Source organism: Suricata suricatta, chromosome 15 (assembly GCF_006229205.1).
Source record: "Suricata suricatta isolate VVHF042 chromosome 15, meerkat_22Aug2017_6uvM2_HiC, whole genome shotgun sequence".
Classification (NCBI taxonomy): Eukaryota; Metazoa; Chordata; class Mammalia; order Carnivora; family Herpestidae; genus Suricata; species Suricata suricatta.
The window spans coordinates 31,476,720-31,502,193 of NC_043714.1; the positions used below are offsets into that span (position 1 = coordinate 31,476,720).

A 25,474-nucleotide genomic window follows, 5' to 3' on the forward strand; every position below is an offset into this window, starting at 1 on the left:
AGATAGAGAGAAAGTGCGTGAGAGAGAGAGGGAGGCAGAGAGAGAGTGAGAGAAGCAGAGATCAGCAATCAGCGAAGGGAGATTTTGAGAGGATAAGGACTTTATCCATCTTGTTATACTACTGAAGCCACAGCATTAATACAGTACCTGGAACCTAGTCAGTACTCAGAAAGTATTTGTTGATGGAGGGAGAAATGGACAGAAGGAGGGAAGGATGGATGGATGGGAATATGAATCTTAAAATACTGAAAGTCAGTTTAAGACCCCGAGTTAATGGGACCTATGTTCTCATCCGGGGAATTTCAGGGACTGGCGTCTCAGAGTTCTTGGAGGAATGCAGGAGTTTCTTTATTGTAACCCAGGCTTCTCAATAAAGAGAATATTGATGGGAGAAGAGGAGCAGTTTCACATCACATATAGTCAGAACTTATCATTTGAAAATTTAAATTTTAAAAATGAACGTAACTTGATGTAGAAGAGACACGTTTTAAGAGATATAAAAGGAGATCCTCCACCCGAATATTTATCTCTTCTAGCACTTGTGCTTCTAATGTGCAAAATGAAGCGTTGAAGGTTGGCAATGAGCCTGTGACATTGGTCTTTGGTGATATGGATTGGCATGATTCATACTTTTATGAATTCATGCTTGAACTTTTTATGAGTTTGCCTTAATTTTCTTGTCAATGACTTTAGTTCTCCATTTCGCTCAGCTTTGTGTGAAGATGCTCATAGTAATTATACATACACAACGATAACTCTTCCTAACTCAAATCCTTGTGGCATAGCCAGAGATAAGCAAAGTGGGATACTTTTGACAATTCAATAAACATTTTCAGTTGACACATTCTGCCCTACCCCAACCAATAGATGGTCAACGGGGGTAAATTTCTTGACCTTTACAAACACACAGACATCCATACGACATATATACTCATGCACTTGTAATTACTTCCTAGAGCTGACTTTATCACATAGATGAGAGTTCTTTGAGAAAACCTTTTACCAAGATGGCAAATTTAGCAGAAATCAGACTCAGGGTCTATTTTGCTTGTTGGTGGCGGTTGGGGGTGTGTGTGATATTTTGTGACTCAACTCAAACCTCTGATGCCTATTGTAGATATTTTTTATTGAAAGGACTTTTTAAATGACATTTCATCAGAGAAGGTCTCATTTCTTCCTTTTAATTTGCTTTTCCTTTCAAGGGGCCTGTTGTCAAGATGGTGAGGTGTACTAAGTCTCTTGTTCTTAGCAGCTTCATTGGTATGAAAGATTAATTAGGCCCTCACAGGAGCAGAGGATTTCAGAGGAATTATGAAATTACCACAAAGAGTGAAGAACAAAGTTTGTAACTTGCTAAGAGGATGGTGCTTTTGGCTGGGCAAAAACACTCAGTGTCTGATGTATAATTTCAAAAGTATATACAAGTGTCTAAAGAAATCCTCATTTTGAAAAGATATCATGCTTTTCAAAGGTGTGTCCAGTAAGAAAGAAAGAAAAGTAAATCAAGGAGCTACCTGGAAGAAAAAAATAGAAAAGGGCAATATTTAGGAGCCCCTGGGTGGCTCAGTCGGTTAAGCACCAGACTTCAGCTCAGGTCATGATCTTGCAGTTTGTGGGTTCGAGCCCTGTGTCGGGCTCTGTACTGACAGCTCAGAGGCTGGAGCCTGCTTCACATTCTGTGTCTCACAACTCTCACTCTGTCTCTGTCTCAAAATAATAAACAAGCATTAAAAATTTAAAAAAGAAAAAGAAAAAGACAATGTCTAAACATCACTGAAAAGAAATTGTACTAAACATGGCTGTGACCACGGAAGGGAAGGGCTTATCAGGCCTGACCACGGTACCCAGTACCCTGGGCACGAAATACATGTTCAATAGTGATATCAGTGCCATTGAAAGAAGGAACAGATAACAGAACCAAGGGTACAGGCAGCCCACAGAACAAGGCTCTGGGTCACCTGGGCCTCTAGACCAGCAATGGACTTCATGCTCCTTTTGGACAATGCAGGCCAGTAGGGCACAGTTTCAGAGCATGAACTGCCATCATAGGATTTTTAAAAGTAAATTATATACACATATTGTACTATTACACGTATTATAAAATATAGTAAAATGGACATTTTTAGAAGGTGAAAAAATAACACAGATATTAGTGCCCATATTGTCTTCCTGCCATGGAGTAGCCTATCATGTGCACCCCAGGGTGTGTGCATTGCACTGTGGAGACCGCTGATTTGAAACCTTCTGTTAACAAGAGCGGGCCATACAGTGTCTGGACACTGGTCAGCTTTGTTCTGTTCTCTGGTTCTACACTGAGCGGGGCCACTGTTTCATCCACTGTTTCACCAAGTGGGGATTAGCGGAGGGTGGAGGGAGAAGAGGGTGATTTGCGGGAGGGAAAGTATGTTTTGCCTCCAGTTTATGACACTGGTGAATCCTGACTCTTGCTCTTGATCAGGAGGAAAAACTTACTTATAATGCCTAGCATGGAAAATGTTCGATTCTTCTTGTTTCTAAAAGGAAGTAAAAAATTTCCCATACAAGATGGTGAGTTATAAGCAAAAGAGAAGTTCAACCATGTGATAGAGCTACTATGAACAAAATCAAGCTCTCATGCTTTTGGTAGGAAAGCCATCGTTGGAATATGCTGAAGCAAAGTGAATAAACAATAATCTTAAGGTGCAGAGGTGGGATTTTATTCTTTTCTACCTAGTCTATCTAACCAACACGAAATCAGTGAGGGCACATCATGGGCAAAGCACTGCTAGGGCTCACGTGCTGCAAAACACATGTATAACCCCTTTTCAGACCTTCCACAAAAGCATCACCTTATAGACACTCTTAAGGCAGAGTTTCACAATCTTGGTACTATTAACACTTCAGACTGAATAATTGTTTGTTATAACGGCTATATGGTGCCTGGTGAGATGTTTCACAGCACTCCTGGATGCCAGCAACCCCCCCCCCCCAATTATGTCAATCAATTGTTTCCTGTGGAGCAATGTTGCCCTCAGTTGAGAACTAGTGCTTTAAGATGAGACAGATTTTTGTTCTTATTAAACTAAATAGTTCTCGGCGCTGCATGTGGTAGCTATCACAGAACAGAAAATCTTTAAAATATTTTAATTTGCATTTTTTAGTGTAATTGTCCCACTTACTATTTCACTTCTAGTTCACTTCCAGTTGAAGTTGAAACTTGGTGCAATGTTTGAATTTCCCAACTACCCTGGAAAACGTGAATTACTTAGAGAAAAGTTTAAATGCTACTAGTTGTCATGAAAAAAACACAGACACATTGAAGAACTAAATTTTTAAGTCTGAGAAGCAGTTTACTGAGGGAAGTGAAGGCATCTGTTTGTGAGATGTAGAGTTAGTTAGGGCTCTTTCCTGCAACTGTAACAGTTAGAAGAATGTTGGTAGGAAATCCTAGAAATGATCAGTAGGTTAATACAACTTTGTTTTACAGAGTAGTATTGCAGACATTTTCCTAATGCATTTTTTACTACAACACCACGAGGAAGGAGCCTTTATAAACTCCACAAAGGAGCTTAGCAGGTCCTCGGGAGGCCTCATAGCACATGGCCAAGAGCTCAAATTCTGCAGTAGGACTTCTTGGTTTCATACCTGGCTCCTCACTTTCTGGTGGATGCCTGGGGCAAACTGACCTAAGTCTAGGTCTCAGTGTCCCTTGCTCTCAAATAGGACTATGTGAGGCATTTAGAACCATGCTTGAAGTGTAATCAGTTTTCAGTAAGTGTTATTTTTATAAGAGTAGGAACTCCAAAAATGTTCACTAAATGAATGTGATTTTTTCCAAGTAAGCTAGAAACAGAAAAGCCAGTCTATTACTTTACAATAATGATACTTACATTATTTATTCAATTTTTTAAAAGTGCCAGAACCATAAGCCGCATCTTCCAACATCAGTTCTCATAAAAAAGCTGCAGAGCTAGAATTGTCCCCTGAATTTACAAATAGGTGAGTGAAGTTCAGAGGAATTACTTAGCTTGCTAAAAGTGACATATTACGTGTTAAAGGCAGAATCTGAACGCAGGTCAGTCTTCTTACAAAGTTGATTCCCATCACACAACTCTACTCTCCGAGGCAAGGGCAAGAATCCTAATGGAGGAGCTAGAGGCAAACCAAGCATCCTGCTAATTTGCATGACAAAGTCACACAAGTTAGTTCATTTACCATTTCAACAGCCCAGGGTAGTCTTTTAACATTTCCAGTGTGGAAACTGAGCCTTGGGAGGTGAAATAAATCATCCAAGGTTGCGGAGTGGGTAAATCCTAGAAGCCAAATCCAAACTCACAAAACCTGGCCCTTGGCTACCATGTGAAACTACCTCCCATCCCACTGCAGAAGAATGTCAAGAAACTCAGAGAGCCAAGAGGAAAGCCAGCGCCTGGATTAAAGTAAAGTGACTTACTTCAGTCAGTGTGGATCTTTTTGTGAAAGGTCATTGTCAGAGGATCAAAGGCAAAGAAAGTGGGGGACAGTAAGAATCTTTCTGGAACTTCTGCCAATTTCCTCATCTATAAAGAACTGGACCACATAAGCTCTGAACTCTTTTTCCTTCTGAAACACTGTGTTGCTGCAGTTCCTATCACTCCCTTTCTTACAACTTCCTGGTGGCTTTCTCATGCAATGGGTATAAATCCTTCCCAGGAACCATGGTCAGCAAGGCTCTGCAGGCTGCAGCCCCTGCCCGCCTCTGACTTCACCTACTTGTCTCTTCCTCATTCACAGTGCTCTAGGCACAAGCTTTTATGTTGTAGAAATGTCCTCAGTCAGGGCCTTTACACTTAAGGTTGGCTCTTCCTGAAATACACTCCCCTAGGTCTTTCCTTAAAGGTTCCTGAACCGGCTCTTGTGTCCACCGGTTTTCCACAACCACTGACCGCCTCTACAGTAACATCCCTCCCTCATCGTGTTCTACCTCATTCCCGTCTTATTTTCTTCATAGTCATTACCACTGTTGGAAATTCACTTTTTTTGTTGCTTATTTATGTATTGTATACTATCCCTGTCCATCCCCATGTAAGCTCCAGGAGGTCAGGGATCCTGTTGATCTGGTTCCTGGCTATGCCCCTTGTATTGATCCCTGGCACATGATAGTCCTTGATAGATTTGATGAATGAATGAATGCATGAATGAATGAATGAATAGATGATTAAAGCTTTTACAGCCTACATAGTACCTAAAAACATTAAGCATGTAACAGGAGCTTAAACACATATAATAGTAATAATGATAACTGACATTTATTAAGCACTAATTTTTGGCACTATGTTAAATCCTTTATATGAATTATTTCCTTTAGTCTTCCCTACAACTCTATGAGGTAGGCATTATTAATATCCTAGCTGTAGAGATGAAGAAAATGAACCTTTGCAAGACCAAGCAATTTGCCCAAGGTCAGAAAGCTGGTGAATTAGCCCAGACTCAAAAGCAAGCTTACTTTCAGCACAATGTTATTTGTTAAGTGATTTCTGTAAAGAGAAACTGAGGTTACCTCCATTTGGGTTATTAACTGCATACTTTCAAAGAGAATTCTTGGGTAGTTGCTACTTGTGTCCTAGGGCTCACGTTATAGAAACGTGATAGCTACCTATGATACAGAAGTAAATAATGTGATACAGTTCCCAACCTAAGGGCTTATTATCTTTTGCCCCAAGATTCTCCGTGACAGCAACCAAAAGATCCTTTCTCCCCCCAAACCAGAAGTACACACTTTTCTAGATTCTTAGGATAAGAACAAATAAACATAAACAGGAGTCATATTTGTGTGAAATTACCTGAAATATATATGAAATAAAGACTTTTTAAAAGTTTCTTTATTCTGAGAGAGAGAGAGAGAGAGAGAGAGAGAGAGAGAGAATCCCAAGCAGGCTCCTCACTATCAGTGCACAGCCCAGCGCAGGGCTCAATCTCAGGAACTGTGAGATCACGACATGAGCTAAAATCAAGATTCGGATGCTTAACTGACTGAGCCACCCAGGCACTCCAGTAGTAAATAAAGATTTTGAGATCAACATTGTTAAAATGTATACTATACTATAATTTATTCCTTTGTCTGTAAAGGTAATATGATGTCAGGGCTGATATAATTGTGTAAAACTGTTCCTCCCTCTTCAGTTTTAACGTTAATATATGATCTGTCAAAGATCACAAAGATCCACAGGACAGATAATCCTCCTCCTATTCTTGTGGCCAAGTGCCCTGAAGGAAGTGAATTTTGTCCCCACCTAAAAACAGTTCCTTATCCCTTAGGTACAGTAAGGACAGTGCTTCAAGCACACAACACTTTTAGATGTCCACAAAAGTGTTTTCTTTTCAAGTCAGAAGAAAAAAAAAGGCACACTTAGGTGGAAGAAAATGTTGAAACACATAATGTTAAGATATTACCCTTCATATCAATACAACCATAAATATATACGTGTGTGTGTTTATGAAGAAGGGAGCCCACCAAGGCATACTGCTGCCTCGCCTCAAAAATGTATTCTCAAATTTTTTTTGAATTATTTCTTAGGTATCTCAGATGCCAAGTGTCCTTTTTCAACCAGGGAAATTTCTCACCTCTTTGCAGGGAATGCTTTGTTTTACTTAATTTCTCTGAGAAAAGTGGTTTGTTTTAGAAGTGTTTGGGAGAATGTTTTAAACTAATATGTATTAAGCTAGGAAGTCTCTCCCCAAAGTTAATTTTTTAAAGAGGAGGAGGAAGGTAGAAGGAGATGCGCACTTCATAAGATACCCTGACAAGTTGCAAGGAAATGCAATCTCCCAGGCTTGCCTCAGTGCAGACTATGGGCCGAAGAGACTCTGGCTCATCTTTCTTACTTTATTCCACGGTCGTCCAGTAGGGGGCGCGTGGCCCTCAGCACCCGACGCTGCGGGCTCCCAGCGCCTCAAGGACCGTATCCCTATTTGCCCCAAGGTCATAACTCCTAACCTAGCTTGCTAGTCTAGAGCCGGGAACGCGGCGGAGTAAGCCCTCGGGGCTGAAGACCCCGGCGCGGACGGAGCCGATGGGGCGGGGAGGGAGCGCTCTGAGGCCAGGGATACGATCACAATGGGGACAGGGGATGAAAGGCACCAGGGGCCCGGGGCCCGAGCAGTCCGCGGGGCCGCCAGACTCCGCGCTCAGGAGGGGGATGGGGTGTGCGTAGTCCCACCCGGGAGCCCGGGAGCCGCCGCCGCCACCACGGGCGCGGAGAGTCGGAGCCCCGTTGCCAGCCCAGGGACCCGGGGCCCGGGCCGCGGGCCGAGGGGAGCCGGGAGGCAAGAGAGGAGGTCCTGAGCCAGCGGAGCGCCCTCCGAGAGGGCGTTCTCCCCGCCCCTGGTGCCTCGCCCGCCCGGTCCGCCCAGTGCTCTGGGAGATCACCTCCACCCGTCACCTCCTCCTCCCCTCGTCCAGGTCCACCTGGGGCTCCCTCCCCCGGGCCGCCCCCGGACACGAAGTTGGCGGGAGCCTATAAAAGCCGGTGACGGCGCGACCCGCGGACACACCGTGCTGGCGCCGGAGCAGCCACCGCTAGACCCGCGCCAACTCCTGCCGTGCCGAGATCGGCTGCTCGACCATGGCCCATCACTGGGGATACGGCAAGCACAACGGTGAGTGCTGGCGGAGGGCGGCGCGGCGGCGGCGGCGCCTGGGGCCCCGGGCTGGGCTGGGATCTTGGCCCCGGCCCCGTGGCGCCCGCACCTGCTTGCTGTTTGCCGCGGCCAGTGGGAGCACCCGAGGCACCGTGTGCCCCCGCGCCCGCCCCGCCCGCCGCCTCCTGGCGCTGGGATGCCCCGTCGCCCCAGCCCCGGGGCCACTGTCGAGGAATGCCCGCGAATGGCGGTGGCGCGCAGGGCCCGAGGGAGGGGGAGCGCAGTCCCTGCTCGGGGATTCGAAGACAGTTGCCCCCGGGTCCTAAGCCGGAGGCCATCCTAACCGGACCTAGCAGGAAGCAAGGAGGTGTTGTTTTTTTTTTTTTTTAAACGGGAAAATTTTTAGTTGTTGATGGCAGAAAAATTAGGGGACCCCCTCTCCTCCACACACTTCTTTCTTAGCACCTGTGGCTAAGGCGCTCAACACGAGCTGTCCCGGGGCATTTTCGTGGGCTCGTTTGAATCCATTGCGGTGATTTCTGGGTTCTCCAAACATCTTTCCTCTCCTAAAGTCGGAGAGTCACCAGGAACTTGGTTTTATCCTGGCCATTGATCTGGGTTCTCCGGAATCAGCAGATGCAAGAGAAAAATGTGTCTGGCACACGTTTTGCATTCAGGGGTGGGATGGCCTTTCCCAGTTAGGGAAAATGCTGAACTTTGAGAGAGGTGCCGGGCCTGAGCAATGACTCTGCTTTTACTTTCAGTAGGAGGACACCAAGGCGGAATCCCGACCTGCTCAAATGTCTTAAGTGAGCTTGAATATCCTACAGCTAATCACACGCCCTGATGTAGTGTCTGCCCAATTTCAGTTGCTGAATGCAATAAAGTGAGCAGAAAAATAGCTGATTTATGGCACTCACTCTTTGTTCTATGACCTCTCCATGTATTGATTCCAATTCTCACAAACTCTAAGATGTAGATGTTATTACCCCATAACACAGATAAGGAAACTGAGGCACAAGTTAAGTATTATTCAGCTGAGTGTTGCCATGAAAATTGAAACAGCAGATTGGATCCAGAAGCATTGCCCTTTTCTAGGTAGGGTTCTGGGTGTGCCCTTTCCCACATGGGGATTCACACCCCTCATCTCAACCATAGGACCAGAGCACTGGCATAAGGACTTCCCCATTGCCAAGGGAGAGCGCCAGTCTCCTATTGACATCGACACCAAAGCAGCCACTCATGATCCTGGCCTGAAGCCTTTGTCTCCTTCCTACGAGCAAGCGGTTTCTCGGAGGATCATCAACAACGGTCACTCTTTCAATGTTGAATTTGATGACTCCCAGGACAAAGCAGGTCAGTGTTTAAAAAATAACTGTGTCTTTTACCCAGTAGCTATTTTCCCAGCTTAATGGGAGGAATCAGAAGTGGTTTAACACTTGTGCTTGTCTCCTTACTCTGCGATGCCACTCTGCTAATCTTCATTAGGTCCCAGGTTCTGAGAAGTAGGCTAATTACTTCGAGGTGGCCTGGGGCTGTGGCTTCCCTATAAAATTCCTGGTTTCTATGCAGGGCATTGTATAACTGTAATCTGCTTGTGAAAGTCACAAAAGGCAAGGTCCCCTGCCTGTAAAGATCAGCACCAATGCGATTTGCAAAAACAGAACTTTGAAGATTCTTTCTAAAATATTTGTTTTCCAGAATTGATAACTATCCAATAAAAAGTACATCTTAGTGCTGTCTTCAAGGCAGCAGTGAGAAGAGCGAAGAAAGCCTCACCATTTAAAATACTGAAAGTTTTGGAAGCGCTGTATTTGTGAATACAAATGTGATAAAAGGTGCCAGTGTATCTTGGTATCCACCCAGAAATTCATTCCGCAAATGAAGAGATTTTAGAGTTGGTGGGCAGACCTGGCCCATTGCTGACAAAACCAGTTACCATAATTTATCTGTAGTAGAGCTGTTTACAGGATGCCCATCGAATGCTTCTTTTCTTATTTAGAAGCAGGAGAACAATCCCATTCAGACATGGTGGCAGCTCCCATTGCCCATTGGTTGATTTAATTGCCAGTGCCCTATTTTCCAGAGTACTTTCCTCTGAAGGTCGTTGAATGAATGGTGCTGCAAACACAGGACGTGATGGTGGTATGAGGGCGAGGAGAGCAATGGGGTAAAAAGAGAAAACACCGAAACTGAGAAGACATCCAATAATGCTGTCAAAATTTTGGAGTAATGACCGATAGTATTAATACATAGTGTGTAATTGTAGCCATTAGAGTCAAGTTGACCTTTTTTTTTTTTTTTCAGTCAGGGATAGCCAATGTATTCAGTCCAGTTTGGAAAAAAAATTCCCTCCTCCCCACTTTAAATTATTTTTTGATGCTTGGACTTCTGAAATAGTGATTCTGGAAGACAATTTGAGGGAGGATAATGTGGAGATCATCTGAGAAATGTTTTCAACCTACCTGTGCCTTGTGTGCTCCTCCCCCTAGTACACACACACACACACACACTCACATACATTCGCACAAACACATAGTCTGGCATAATATAATGACTAATTAGACTTTGATTATTAGATTTGGTAGAGGATGTTCATTGAAGACACTCCTTCAATGATTCTACCTCCCCAAGTAAGCCTCCCACTTCACAGAAATAATGCTCATTAAGCTAAATATAAGGGAAATAATTTCTTTTCTTCCTGTAAAGGATATTGTGTATTTCGATTATAATATGATGAGGCCATAGTCTTGGTGGTATTGTACATATACAAAGGATGCTACAAAACTTCGTGTTTATTTAAAAACCAAAAAAATTCTGAGCTATTTTAGTCTTTAAAAATTTTTTTTAAATCATTATTTATTTTTGAGAGACAGAGTGGGAGTGGGGAGGAGCAGAGAGAGGAGATATAGAATCAGAAGCAGGTTCCAGGCTCTGAGCTGTCAGCACAGAGCCCGACGCTGGGCTTGAACTCATGAACTGTGAGGTCTTGACCTGAGCCGAAGGCAGAAACCCAGCCACCCACAGGCTTCCCTGAGCTATTTTAGTCTTTAGCTATCAACTTTTAAAAAAAGAGACACAGTGAATGTATGTTTCAATGTTGCCAATGAAATCATTGTTTTCAGTGAGCATACTGTCCACCAGTCATATACCTCATTGGATGCCACATAGAAATTGGGTGCTTATTTGGAGAGATGAGGAAACAATTGTCTAACAAATAAAACCAGATGAGATAATTCCGTATATTCCTTACAAATTTGATCATGAAATAATTTTTTCAGTAATACATTATTCCTGGAAAGTGAATTTCAGCATTTAGTCTAGCAACTGTGAGCATAGAAAGGGGTCAGGTAGCCGTGGATTCAAGTTCCAGCTCTGCCACTAACTAGCTCCGTGGCCCTGGAAACGAAAGCAACTTAATGGCTTCAAGTTTTAGTTTTCTTAACTGCGAAATTGTAGTAATAGAAGTATCTACCACAAAGGAAAGATTAACTGGGACAGTAGATATGAAGCATCTTAGCCCAGCGCCTGGCACATAACAATTCTCCAATAAGTGACCATTGCTGTTTCCATGTCTACACACCATTCAACTGCTTTTATTAGGTAAGTGCTGTAGCCATCACCTGTGGTAAGATTACTGAAGAAAGTTTTTAATGAGCTGTAAGATTACCTGCCACAACTTGATGGGATTTAAAACTTTTCCTTTTGTATATTCCTCAACATCCCATTTATCATATTAAAGTGTATACTGATTTTAAATGTGACATTGTTATATATTTATATGTTTTAGCATGAAAATGTCAAGTCCTGATGGATTTTTACACTAGCAGTAACGGATGAGAGCTAGCCACACTTTTTTAAAAACTTCTCCTGGTGAATAACACATATAATTAAAGCCATGTTTAGATAGTGAAAACAGTGGTTTTAATAGGGTCTCAAACCCAAGACTTTAGAGACACATCCATTATTCACTTAGTTCTTATTAAAACAAAACAAACACACACACAAACAAAACCACCACACAAAAAACCCATGAGTAACATCCATTAAGTGCCAGATCAGCTAGGTACCAGGAAGGCAGGCCTCTGTCCTGTATCCCTAGGTTTCTTGCTGGGAGATACCCAAAGTAGAAAGACACAGAAGTAGCAGTGACGGCCGACAGTGATTTTGGTTAAGTGTAACGAGGACATATTCCAAGGAACTATGGAAACGTGACAGAGACTTAGGAGTCATTCTAAGTCAGGAAAGACTTAGGATAAATAAAACTTATGCTGAGGCTTGAACTTGGAGGAGACTCCAGGCAAAGAGAAATAGGAAAGTCCAAGGGGTCTGAGAGAGGACAGTATGTACTCTGACGGCAAGGAGGTGCCATAAAATCGAGGAAGAGTTAATGTGAGAAAGACTTACTCTCCTTTATGTATGAATGATCCCTTTGTAACTCTGCCCTTACCTCTTCAACATCGTCAGTTGTTTGGGTTAAACGAGGAAGCATTCTTTTTTTCCAGGATGTAGAATACATTAAACTGTTGGCATTAAAGAAAAACAGAATAAGTCAAACAATCATACCATGCAGAGGAACACCCTTTAGACTTTTTCAGAAAGAATCCTAGACTCTCACGTTAGAACAAATGGAGATGGAGATACACTAGTCAGATTCACTTAAAATAATTATGAGAAAACAGAATGCTAAGGAATTTAACTTACTAGTTGTCTCCCTTCTCATTTGTTGGAGCGAGATTAAATGACCATCACTTAAAAACAAAAGTTGAATAAGAATCTTTGAATGATTGACCTACTTAATATTTAGTGTATATGTACCATGTTTTAAAAAATTGATATACTTTTCTATACACTTAAGTCTAAAAATAATTTCTTCATTGTCACTCAATATTTTATATTATTTTTTGGTCACTCAGTATTTTAAATCAACAACTTAACATCATTTTGTTAGGGTTTATTTTTCTTGTATTAACATTTTTAGATATCTTTTGTCTCTTGTTTTCTATATCTAACTGCTTCAGTTCATTTTACTGATTTATTGATTTATTGATTTCTACCTCAGTGAGATTTTGGCCTTCTAGAACTTCTCATAGATTTAAGTTTTCAAATATTCTAAATATTATCTTATTTGATATTAGGGTATCAGGAAGTAAGCTGGTTGAATTTATTAGTATATTTAAGTTCGAGAAAATTCTTTTTAGCTGTGGAGTTAATGAAATAAAAATGTGGCGTTAATAGGCTTTAACTAAAACCTCTCATCAATCTTCTGAATTCCTTTAAAAATAAAGTACCTTAAATTAATAAAACATCACTAATCCTGTTAAGCTTTTTAAAAATTTATTAAAAAATAACTCTTCCTGCTTGAGTTTTTTTTTATTACTAGCTTTATCTGGGAGAAAAGAATACTGGTCAAATTATTAACTTCTGCTAACTCATTAACTTTTATTAATGAATTTAAACTCTCCTGCTTTATTGCAATGTTAGATGCAAATATCAAAAAACCAATGCCTGAAATTATTGAGCCAATCCGTAGACAACTGGCATATAATTTGTGTCCTTTAGAAATCAAAACATTTTTATATGTTTATATTATTTCAAGAAAAAAGATGGAAAGGGACAATTTATCTGCGCTCTTGTCAAGCAGACCACGGTCTCTGTAATAACAGAACTTCATACATGAGTCTCACTTAGTTTTCAAGGACTTGTTTTTTAAGTTTTAATAGTGTCCTTCCAGGAGCAATTTTAAGGTAAAAGGAATCAGAATGGTAACAAGTGAAAAGGGGTTGTCATGCATACTGTTAATGGTGTCAGAGAGACCTAAGTATTTATAAAATGGACCAAAACATTCTAAACACTATGTGTAATTAAGTTCATGTCAAAAGAGTTTCCTTTGTTTTTTTGTAACTCGCATATCATTTCCATATACCCAACTAAAACCTTATGTTCTTTTCTTTTTTTTCCAACTGTTTGATTCATCTTTTTATTGCCAACAGGAATTCCTTAGTGGATATTTAGTGGATTCTTCAAAAAGCATTTATTGGATAAACACACACACATACCCAACATCAAATTTTCAAAAAATAACTCATTGTTTTATATATATGTATGTATATATATATGTATACACACACACACACACACACACATATATATTGAAAGAGACAGAGAGAGAGAGAATGAACAGGGGAGGGGCAGAGAGAGAAAGAGAGAGAGAGAAACCAAAGCAGGCTCCATGCTGTCAGTGCAGAGCCTGACGCAGGGCTTGAACCTGAGCCGAAATCAAGAATCAGTTGCTTAACTGACTGAGCCACCCAGGACCCCCTGCCTGATTGCTATATTATATGTTCTAATAAATCTTCCATTTTCCGTAGCTCAGACAACAGAAGGGAAAACTGAAGTGGTGCTTTACCCTTTTAAGATTCAGAGCCTTTTCCCTGTTGCCTGACAAAAGCTATGGAGCACCTTATTCTTAGACCGATCTGCATCAGACTCTTCTAACTGCTCCCTCAGAAAATCTCAGTCATTGAGGTCAAGGTCTGGCTTGGGCATCTGCGTTTTAACAGATGATCCTGACTCATAGAAATCTGAGGACCAGAATGGAAGGTGCCTTGAATATTTTCTCTTTGTTTTACAACATTTAAGAGGTCTTCATGAGAAATAAAATGCTGTTCCATGCTTACTAACTCATGTAGTCTATGCTGTGGGACTATCATCTGGTCTACTTTCTTTGACTTTGAAGGCAATACATTCTTATCTTGATGCTTTTAAAAATCTTTCCCCTGAATACCTTCCACCATCCATTTTAGTTAAACCACAGATTCTAGGTCTTGTTTTTACTCTCATATAATTTCCATATACCCGAAACTAAAAAAAACTTCTGTTCCCTTGATTTTTAGGTGTTGTTTACTTTAGTGAAAGTGACAGTTAAATATCTCACTATTTTAAAAGAAATAAAATGTGGACACCTTTTCTTCATTAATTTTCTTGATATTAGTATGTAAACTCTAGGATTATTGGCTATTGCTACAAAAGAAAAATAGTAATGCATGATTTAAAGAAGATTATTTATCTCCTGGAAATGCTGCATTTTTAGTAGACTTAGTCATGTACTTCATTAATAAGAAATCCCTTGAATCTGCATTTTAAACTAAAGATTATTGGAAGTGGTTTATTTGTATTTTGAATTTAAGAGAGATTATTGATATTCATTAAGGTGTTTAGTTTCTTATTTGGATATATTTTATGTTGAGTAATAATAAAGGGAGTAGAGAGAAAAAGTTTAAAAATGTTAAATCTCAGTTTTTAATTTGTATAGTCTTGTATATATTGGGCTAAATGTCTTAATTTTCACAAATAACATAATTTACATAATTTCTCTAATATGTATGGGAAGACAGATTAGAATATAGTTAGTACTTATTTTGTGTTTTATATATGTAGTATATATAACTGATGACTGATCATGAAAATTAAAATTTTATGGTGCTCTTGGTGTTGAGATTTGGATTTAAATTAAGTTTGGGGAATCTTGGAAAAGATATTCTGGTAGAAAACCCCAGTTGTGTCTCCCCATCCCTGTGGAGCACATTTCTGCGGTACAATTCATCATGGACTCTTCAGAGCCCCCACTAACATGGCTGGTAAGGAGGAAAAATATGTGCAGTCAGTTTCTGCTATTTTTAAAAATTATTTTTGCATCAGAGAGACAGACTTCATTTTAAACTTGGATAGTTTAGAAAATGGTATGTAGCAATCAAAATAAATAAGTAGATCTGGAAGAAATCCAAGCTTCCTATTTTTCAACCAAATGTCTTTTTTATGTTGCAAATAATAACATGTATGCTACCTTTATAGGAGTTTGTGGCAATTTATTACTGTAACAATATTTTGGGGATGACTTCATTGACTAAACTCCATGCTAAGATTTGCTGAGAAATAACCAACTAGCTGAAGAAGATCAGAAATGTTTCTTTTTGTAGCAACTAAATTTTAAGACTTTAATAACCTTTCCTAGGTACAAAGGCTTCTAATCTACATGGCAACATAGTTTTATTTTAACAGGAGCTAAAACAGGTGTCTGGTAATAATAGATTAGCACTGAGTGTGTTTAATCATTGAACCTAGAACATTTTTTTGTAGTGGTATTAGTAAAGTTTATTTAATAAAAGCTCATATACATTCTTGTCCAATTCTAAATCTTTGAAATAACTATATAAGGATGGAATCTTAAGATCTGTGAGGGAGTGAATAAGAATAGGAAACAGCAGTGAGCTTTATTATTTTTAAAATTGAAGATTCTGATATGATTGTTCACAAGGGAAAGGAGATACATTTAGAAAGATAAAGGTATCTTGGATGCTTAACATGATTTTATTGAATTTATTTTGCCACTTGGTAGAACTAGTGATATTACAGAGAGCATTTGCTTTTTATGATCAGCCAGTTAGTAGCCTTAGAGAGTTATTATAGGGGTGCCTGGGTGGCTAAGTCGGTTGAGCATCCAGCTTTGGCTCAGGTCATGATCATGCGGTTCATGGGTTCGAGCCCTGCGTCGGGCTCTGTGCTGACAGCTAGCTCAGAGACTGGAGCCTGCTTTTGATTCTGTGTCTCCCTCTCTCTCTGACCCTCCCCTGCTCGTGCTGTCTCTCTCCGTCTCTCAAAAATAAATAAAAAACAGAAAAAAAATTTAAGTTATTATAAAAGTTATTTATTTCATAAACAAATATTTTGTGTTAAGAATAGGTCATTATGAAAAATAGGAATTTTCTCATTTTTGAAAACACCTTGGGGGTTTAGTGGATAAAGCTAATTATTTCCTTACAGAATTATCAGATTAAAAAAGCTGTTACAATAGTTCATTGAATTTCAAGAGATGTGATTTTTTTCAGATTATATCCAAATTGATATTTCTTAGCAGATCTGTAACATAACATCACTTACATAATTGGTTCTTACCCAGCCCAGTTTTGGCCTATTGTAAGGCGGTGCTGACAATCAGAGGTTGTATTGGGAGCCATTAAGAAAGGCCTAACTATCTTCCAGCCAGCTCTGTTTTTTACTTTGGGTAGATGAATGGGTGTTGCTACCAACTATGCATATTTAGGTGAAATTAAGCAAACAAACTTGACTCTACAGACTTTGTTGCTTTGTTTTGCAAAGCCAAAGCAAGTTTGGGCTCATTATTTTATAGAATTATAACCCAGAGCTAATAAAATGCAGTTAGAGCAAGAGATGTTTAATCCCGGTTCTAGAGAAATAAAATTTGAAGGTGGAGAACTAAACTAATTTTAAAAGCTTTTAAATATATCCGTAAAACTTTATGAATATATACAAGTTAACACAAAGTTTTATGGAGAGGATGGGGAATACTCATTTCTTACTATTTTAATTCAGTTTTATACACAACTTCTTTTCTACAAATAGACTGTACTGATCCTGTGCTTTAGTCTAAAGAAGGTATATTAACACCAGAATAATAGAATCATAAGACAGTTATTAAAGTTAGTATTTTAAGTTTTTGGAGGCAACAGAGTACTATGCACTCTGTTAGGTGATCAATAAATTTTTAGTGAAGTGATAAACAATTGAATGTATCCACTTTACAGATGAGGAAATTAAGATCAGAAAGGTTCAATAAAACATTTTAATGGGATAAAGCTAGTTAGTAGCAATGACAACCCAAATTCTGAAGAATTGGGGAAGCCACGGTAGGAAAATTGGGTTTTATACTAAGATCAACGGAATGCTTATTGTTTCACAAATTCTGGCATCAAGAGTTAGCAAAGCAGGTGGTAGGCAGTCATGGGTCCATGGAAAAGAGAGCTTCCCATGTTTGCTGGTGCTGTGCGTGCCGCAGACCCGCGGTGGCAGGCAGCGGAAGGGACACTTCCCCAGTCAGCTCACCGAGGACTTAATAATTCTACGTTCAGCTTCCTTTCTCTGAACCAGACCTGTGAGTCCAAACAAACCCAGCAGCGAAGTTATCACTGTGCTCAGAAAACAGATGGAAAAAAACCCCATCATTCAAGCCAATGCAAGTGAGGAGAAAAGCCAGTTGAAATGATTCTGTTCAGCACTGTAGACTAAACTTGAGTCTGGATTTAAGTTTTGCAAAGTGAAAATGTTGGTACAGGCATAAGTTTTGAGTTATGAAAAGGATTAAATTACATTATTATATTTAGTAGTGTGTGTGTTTCATGTGCATATGTACATATATGTATGTGTATACACGTGATTGTGTAAATGTGTGTATGATACACATTCATGGACTCTTACTCATACACATATATGCCCATGTATAATATACATATATCATGTTTTTTTTTTTTTTGCATTTTAGTGCTGAAAGGAGGACCCCTCACTGGCACCTACAGATTGATTCAGTTTCACTTTCACTGGGGTTCATCTGATGGGCAAGGTTCTGAGCACACTGTGGATAAAAAGAAATATGCCGCAGAGGTAAGATATGCTTTTTTGCCTTCCAGGGAAAAATGTAAATTGATATTCAGCATTAATTTCAAAAGCTTTGTTTTGTAAATTTGACTCAAACTAAGTGAACCACCTTTTTTTTTTCTTGCAAAGGACCTTCATATTTGCTTCTTATTACTTTTATTTGTGATCTTACCATTAATGCTGCAAAACATTCTCTGCTACACTCAAGGTCATTTGCAAAAACTTAAATGAATTCATATTGAAGGATCCTGTTTTAACATAAATCTAGCAATAACATTTGTGTCTTCCTTCAAAAATATGTAACTTTTTGTCTGAGCGTTGATGAAGTCACTTGCTGTTACGTCAAATAGTGGATAATTAAGATGAAAATGAAAGAAATGCTTATATTGTAAATTACCCACATTTTATCTTTCTTTAGTAACCTCTAGCTGTGAAGAAAAGATCACCGGGTACAATTGGCAGATTTTATGATGTATATCATTCATTGTGGTTTTGTTTCTGATTGCTTTAGCTTCACTTGGTTCATTGGAACACCAAATACGGGGACTTTGGAAAAGCTGTGCAGCAACCTGATGGACTGGCTGTTTTGGGTATTTTTTTAAAGGTTAGTTGATGCCCAATTCTTTTTTCCCCTGTTTTTTTTTTAAACGTTAATCAGACAGAACATTCATGATAAACAGGACATTCTACAAAGAGCCTAAGGAATGCCTTTGGCTCCAAAATATTTTTAGGCTTATGTCCCTCTTCATATTTGCTAGTAGCTATAGAGATGGAGGACAAAAAACAAAACAAAACAATCTGAGAGCTATTAATTAGGTGCTATTTAGAGGTAAATGTGAAGAATGTATACTTGAGAAATGGGAAATGAAAAAAAGGTATACATCAGATGACTACGAGTTTTTAGTTTAAAATTTACCCCTAACTAGATAGTAGTTTCATGACAGGTAATGCCAAATTTAGACCAAGTTTTGGAGGGTTCAGGGACAGTGACTCATTATTGGAGCCTCTCAGGCAATGGTGGGGCATGCAGGTTGTGCTGCTCTCTAGACCGCTGTAAAGCAAGTAGAGAAAGGTCTGGTCTGGCAAGTCATGGAGCCTGACGTCATAGGTCAAGGTAGAAGCTACAGGTGAATATGAAATCATCCAAGGAAAGCACTAAGAGGGAGGTGATAAAGCTGCTAATCATGCAGTCCTGAGAAACTGCAAAATGTAAGGCATTTAAGGCAGTGGGAAAGATAGCATTAGATGACTAGAAAAGGAATACAAAAGTCAAGGGAGATGGCTGAGGCTGGAGGGCAGAAAGAAAGCCAAGGGAGGGGGAGTATTTCAAAAAGGAGAGAAGTCAAGGTATAAAATCCTGCAAGATTAAGGTAAACATTTGAACAGTTTCTTGCTTGGGCAGTTGGAGATCAATTGGAGGTCACTAGTGACATTGGAGAGGATACATTCAGGGGACCTGAAGGGTAGGGGAAGCAGAGAGAAGTTGTCAGTGAAAGTAGGGAAGTTCATGGCGCCAGTGTAATCAAAGTAAGATGGATGGGTGGCATGTAGCAGTGGTAGACTTAGGTTCATTATTTGGAAACATTTATGGTAGAACTACCCAAATCAAAACTGATGTAGTACCAACGAGATTACAGTACTTTGTACACTATGTCTTCCTATAGATTGGTGAAGCCACGCCAGGCCTACAAAAGGTCCTTGATGCACTGGATTCCATTAAAACAAAGGTACAGTTGCATTTTCTACCACCTCAATAGAGTGCCTATGTTTTAGATCCCATCGGTTTTAGGAAATTCTTTGGATCAAATTGAATAATCTCGGCTTGACATGTGGTGTTTGGATGAGTGGTTAATGAAGGTAAAATGTTGCTTTCACTTAACTTTTCTTTATTAAAAAGTTGATCCTAATGCTAGCATAATCTTAATCTTGCATTTATTTAATCTTGTTTCCCAATCATTTGAACATTCCCCATGAATGTTCCCCATCATTTCAACATTGACAAGAGTCTGAGAATCTCATGACTGCAAGGAAACTAAAAGATCTTCTGGTCAATTTATCGACTCATTCACACAGCAGATATTTGTTAAGTACTTACTCCATTCCAGTCACTTTGTTAACATAGGAGATACAATAGTGAGCATGACGACTCATCCATCCCATGTTTAAATTCTCTCTACAGCATAGCCAACTTTAGGTCATTGAACATCTGCTAAATACAACCACCATGGCAGCTCTGGCTTCAAAAGATCATTCTCAAACTGAAGTTGTGTTTATCTTCTGAAATGCTCACTCGTTACTCCCACCTGACCCCTTTGAATTGTGTAGAATAAACCTGATTCAAAAACACTAATTTGAAAAGATATATTTACCTTCACATTCACTGCGGCATTATTACAACAGCCAAGATACAGAAAGAGCCCAAGTGTCCAACAATGGTTGAATGGATAAAGAACTGTGGATTATATGTACACAATGGAATATTGTCCAGCCATGAAAAAGAAGGAAATCTGACCATTTACGACAGAATGGATGGACCTTGAGGGCATTAAGCTAACTGAAATGAGTCAGACAGAGAAAGACACGTACCATATGATCTCACTTATATGGGGAAACTAAAAAACAAACAAACAAACCAAAGCCAGTGAGTTTATAGATACAGAAAATAGACTGATGGTTATCAGAGGTTGGGGGAAGTAGTTGAAAGGGGTCAAAAGATACAAACTTCCAGTTATGAAATAAGTTATGGGGATAAAAATACAGCATAGGAACTGTTGTTACTACTACTGCATTGCATATTTGAAAGTTGCTAAGAGAGTAGATTTTCAAAGGTCTCATCATAAGAGAAAAAATTAGTAACAAGGCATGGTAATGGGTATTAACTAGACTTACTGTGTTGATCATTTTGCAATATATGCAAATATCAAATCATTATGTTGTGCACCTGAAGCTACTATAATATTATGTGTTAATTATACCTCACAAAATGAAAAACCTGATCCCTCTTTTTTCCCCCTCTTTTTTGAGAGAGAGTATCTTAAGCAGGCTCCACACTCAGCTCAGAGCCCAACACCAGGCTCCATCCCACCATCCTGGGAGCATGACTTGAGCTGAAATCAAGAGTCAGTTTCTCAACTGCCTCTGACCCTTCTTTCTTTTGAGCCTATTCTCTCTAACAGGGTTTTGCCTACCCCCAGGCTGGTCATCTTTTCTTCCCTTTTTTCTCATAGGACAATTTTCTCTCTTTGTCAAAACTTGTTTCTCTGCTTGTAACTCATTGCTGTTTGCATCTGTTGCTTTAAAAGTGTAGTGTCCAGAAAAGAAAGCAGTAATTGAGTTCTGATCCAGCCGTCAGATAGGATAGCAAGGCAATTATTTCCTCATTAAGGATACTCTCTTTTTATGACTGCAGCCTCAAATTTGCATTATTTTAGTGGCAGCAATTTCACTTTAAATACTGGATATGATCAGTTAATAATTTAATGGAAATTATAAGCGATAATTTTGGAGGTCAAGATGAGAATGAACATGTGAAAATAATATAGTCAAGTTCTCTTGCTCATGTCTGCTCATCTGTATTTCCAAGTCAAGTGTCATCTGTTAATTTCTTTTTATTTTGTTTTCTGGTAAACATGGGACCTTTTTTAAAAAAAAAAAGTTCTCTGGCAACCAGAGGGAGTATTTTTTTTCTGTCTTCCTCCCACTCACGTGATATTCGTAACCTGTGTGTTTGCCTTATTCCAGGGTAAGAGCGCCAACTTCACTAACTTTGACCCTCGTGGCCTCCTTCCTGAAAGCTTGGACTACTGGACCTACCCAGGCTCCTTAACCACTCCTCCTCTTCTGGAATGTGTGACTTGGATCGTGCTGAGGGAGCCCATCAGCGTTAGCAGCGAGCAGGTCTGTTTTCTAAAGTGAGGGAGAGTATTTAGTCCAGACAGAGGAGCTTGGCATTTTGATTTGACCAGACCCAGGGGTTTTCTTTTCTTTTTTTTTTTTTTTTGGACAGACCCAGGGTTTTTGGGCTTAATATTTCTAGCTGTGGAACTAGTGTCTATAGCAGTACGTAGCTAATAAGCAGCATTCAAGAAATATTAGCTGTGGGGTGCCTGGGTGGCTCATTCGGTTGGACACCTGACTTCAGCTCAGGTCGTGATCTCACTGTTTATGAATTCTAGCCCTGCATCGAGCTCTGTGTTAACAGCTCAGAGCCTGGAGCCTACTTCAGATGCTGTGTCTCCCTCTCTCTCTGCCTCACCCCCACTTACGTTTTGTTTTTTCTCTCTCTCTGTCTCTCAAAAAGAAATAAATGTAAAAAAGAAAGAAATATTTGCTGTTATTAGCCATACCTTAGACAGTTTGCTTACTCTGTAATATTGGATAATCCTGAGAATTAAATGAGTAAGATATTTGTCACCTAATAAATGCTTTTACGGAAACTGAGGCCCAGGACAATGAGATTTCATATTCAAGGTTACATAGATATCAGTGGTAACTCCCAGCCGTCTGCTCTCTCACATAAGAGCTTGATGCAGTTTTATTTGTATCAGAATACCTTTCTGAATTCTGACAAAAGTAAAAGCCATGCTTGGGCGAAAAAGTATCTATCAAAGACTCGCTCCAAGTTGTTTTTACAGCGTAGACCACAGACTCTTACCCCTCCCATACAATATAGTGGTAAAAGTTATTAATGCAGTGTCTAAGTCTCTGATAGTACCCTCTGTCTGTCTCTATTCCCACACAGCTGAAATGAAGAAAATGGCTGTTCCTCAGTAGGATCCACAAGGACTTGGATCCTGGATAATTTAAACAAAGTGACAGTAGCTGAGGGAGAATTCCTGGACCAAAGAGATCAGGTTGAAGGCTGTTGATTTGTGGGCTGTTTTATTACTGCCCAAACAACCCTTCTTCATTTAGATCAAGACTCGCTTAGGGAAAGGGAAGTACCCCTTTGCACGAATAACCTCAAAGAAGTAGGAGGCTGGCTGAGGGCTGCCTGTTCCACATTGTTGGACCCGGAGCTAAAACAAGGTTTAAGAGGAATAAAGATCAGTCAATGTCAAGGATTTCCAAGTTTGGGCAAATTCATTTATGTGTTTCTATACATTTAAGCAGAGATGCCAGCCAATCTCTTATCGCCTGGGGCTTGTGATTCTGGGTCACTTCAGTTATCTTCCCGGGGACAGAAAATGAAACTCGAATTTGGATCTAAAATTTTTGTTAGTATTTTACATCTCAAAAGTATTTTATAGGGTTTTCTGAACATTTCCTTCCAAAGGACACCAACAGTCTTGTGTGTATGTTCCAGAAATTGATTTGTTATCTAAAAGTATACACACATAGGGGCACCTGGGTGGGTCAGTCAGTTGAGCATCCAGCTTTGGCTCAGGTGGTGATCTCACGGTTTCTGAGTTCAAGCCCCACATCAGGCTTGCTGCTGTCAGCGCAGAGTCCGCTTCAGATCCTCAGTCCCCCTCTCTTTGCCCCTCCCCCACTTGCGTGCCCTCAAAAATAAATAAAACATTTAAAATAAAATAGAAGTATACACATATACGATTTATGTGATTATACATTTATTGAGAATCAACGTGAATTTTGAACATCTATACATAGTACTGTGAATAATGGAACATGTATTTCAAGGTATAACGCAAGCATTTAAATGAGTACTATTGTGAAACTTGCACTTTTAATTTTTTCATATTTTATTTTGCCTTTTAGATGCTGAAATTCCGTAAGCTTAATTTCAATAAGGAGGGCGAACCAGAAGAACTGATGGTTGACAACTGGCGCCCAGCTCAGCCGCTGAACAACAGAAAAATTAGTGCTTCCTTCAAATAAGATGGTCCTGGAACCCAGGTCCAAATAATGGACTTTTGGGTTTCCCTTTAGCTAAGCACAAATCTACCTTGTTGAATTGGACCTTGGCTGCTTTTCATCTGATTTTCTAGACCTTTCATCTCTCACCTGATGTGCTTATTAGTAAAATGTGAAGAACTTGACCAGGTGTCAGGCTTGACAGAATTGCTGTGACTGGTGCTTTGCTTATGGTAGTAGCCTTTCTGGAATAGAGAATATAATACAAGGCATAGGAGAAAACGTACCTTGACTTTGTTCATAGGACAAAGGGTGATGAGCATTGACAATTGTTCACAAAAATGCTAGTTTTGAAACATAGAAAAGTAGAATGATTGAGTACAAATTCCTATCATGAGATAAATTGAGCTGTGTAATGTAAATCAGGTAAAATAGTCATGATTCTATGTAATGAGAATCAGATAAAATAAATGAAAATCAGATAAATTCCAAGATGCTATATTAAAGAGAAAATTTTAAATTCTTATATATTTGTAGCAATGTTATCTTAAATATGAATTATGTTGTAATTTAGTGACTTTGAACTACAGAGATGTAAATGAAGTATTATCTGTAAAAATTCTTATAATTATAGTTGTGATACAGAGTATATTTCCATTCAAATAATATATCATAACGTAATAAATATTGTATTTTAGATATATTCTCTAATAAAATTTGGACTTTAATTTTGGCTATTTTGTTTTATGCTGGGCAATATGTAATAATGGAAAAGCAATTGTGTACTTTTTTAAAGGTTTATTTCTGTGTTTTGAGAAAGAGAGAGCAAGTGTGTGTGTGGACAAGAGAGGGGCAGAGAGAATCTGTGCTGTCAGCCTGGACCCTGAATCAGGGCTCAAACTCACAAACCTTGGGATCATGACTTAAGCCGAAACCAAATGTTGGATGCTTAATCAAATGAGCCACTCAGGTGTCCCGAGCAAATGTGTGCTTTTATAATTTATATTAATTCATTAATAATTAGCTATCATAATTGGCTACTCATAACTGTAGGAGTTTTCAAAAAAGGAAAAACCTTGAAGGTCATTTACTATTTGCCAAGTGCTGTTTTAAGTGCTTTCTGAGCACTCACGTGATCTTCATGAGACCCCTATGAGAATTAATCCTGTAAGGGAGAGAACTGATTACACTCAGAGTAGCAAATGGAGAAAGGTGTACATGCTGAATCAATACATACACCTTGTAAACAAAACAGTGGTCCATTTTATCTTTTAAAAAAGGAAATTCAAGTGGTATCCACAAGTAAAAAAGTAATCTGAATCTTAGAAAAGCAAATTATACCCTTACAGATAAGAAGGAAAGTGAACACATGAAACCAAAATCTCCCACTATTATGGCTGTTCTGGATTTAGCAGTGTGCCTGGACCATGCAATGAATTTTTGGCTGATGAGTTATTCTGGAAAGCCAAATTTAACACAAATCTCAAGTTCTGCACTGCGTGGAAGAAAACTCCTATGTTTCTTGAGTTAGAAAAGTCTCTAAACTCATTTACACCCCTCGCCTGCTTTACTAAAGAGCTACGCTGAGTTTTATGTGGGAGAAAGATCA

General features: G+C 39.5%; 1 protein-coding gene across 2 annotated transcripts; it reads left to right on the forward strand.

Moving 5' to 3' along the window:
• The first annotated feature begins 7,106 nt into the window (after positions 1 to 7,106).
• Positions 7,107 to 24,072, forward strand: CA2 (carbonic anhydrase 2). Of its 2 annotated transcripts, none has more exons than XM_029923463.1 (7): positions 7,107 to 7,617; positions 8,758 to 8,955; positions 17,939 to 18,057; positions 18,563 to 18,655; positions 19,716 to 19,778; positions 21,793 to 21,948; positions 22,793 to 23,114. In XM_029923463.1, exons 1-7 carry the CDS (start codon positions 7,584 to 7,586, stop codon positions 22,799 to 22,801), a joined length of 672 nt encoding a protein of 223 aa, XP_029779323.1. In that variant the 5' UTR covers positions 7,107 to 7,583; the 3' UTR covers positions 22,802 to 23,114. The 2 variants fall into 2 exon arrangements, with proteins under 2 accessions (XP_029779323.1, XP_029779322.1); XM_029923462.1 differs by lacking the exon at positions 22,793 to 23,114 and adding an exon at positions 23,770 to 24,072 and having other exon boundaries at positions 7,110 to 7,617.
• The last annotated feature ends 1,402 nt before the right edge of the window (positions 24,073 to 25,474 follow it).

Coding starts and splice junctions, on each gene's coding strand:
- CA2 (XM_029923462.1), top strand. CDS start 7,584: ATGGCCCATCACTGGGGATACGGCAAGCACAACG. Junction 8,956..17,938: donor TGACTCCCAGGACAAAGCAG/GTCAGTGTTTAA, acceptor TTTGCATTTTAG/TGCTGAAAGGAGGACCCCTC. Junction 19,779..21,792: donor TGGATTCCATTAAAACAAAG/GTACAGTTGCAT, acceptor GCCTTATTCCAG/GGTAAGAGCGCCAACTTCAC.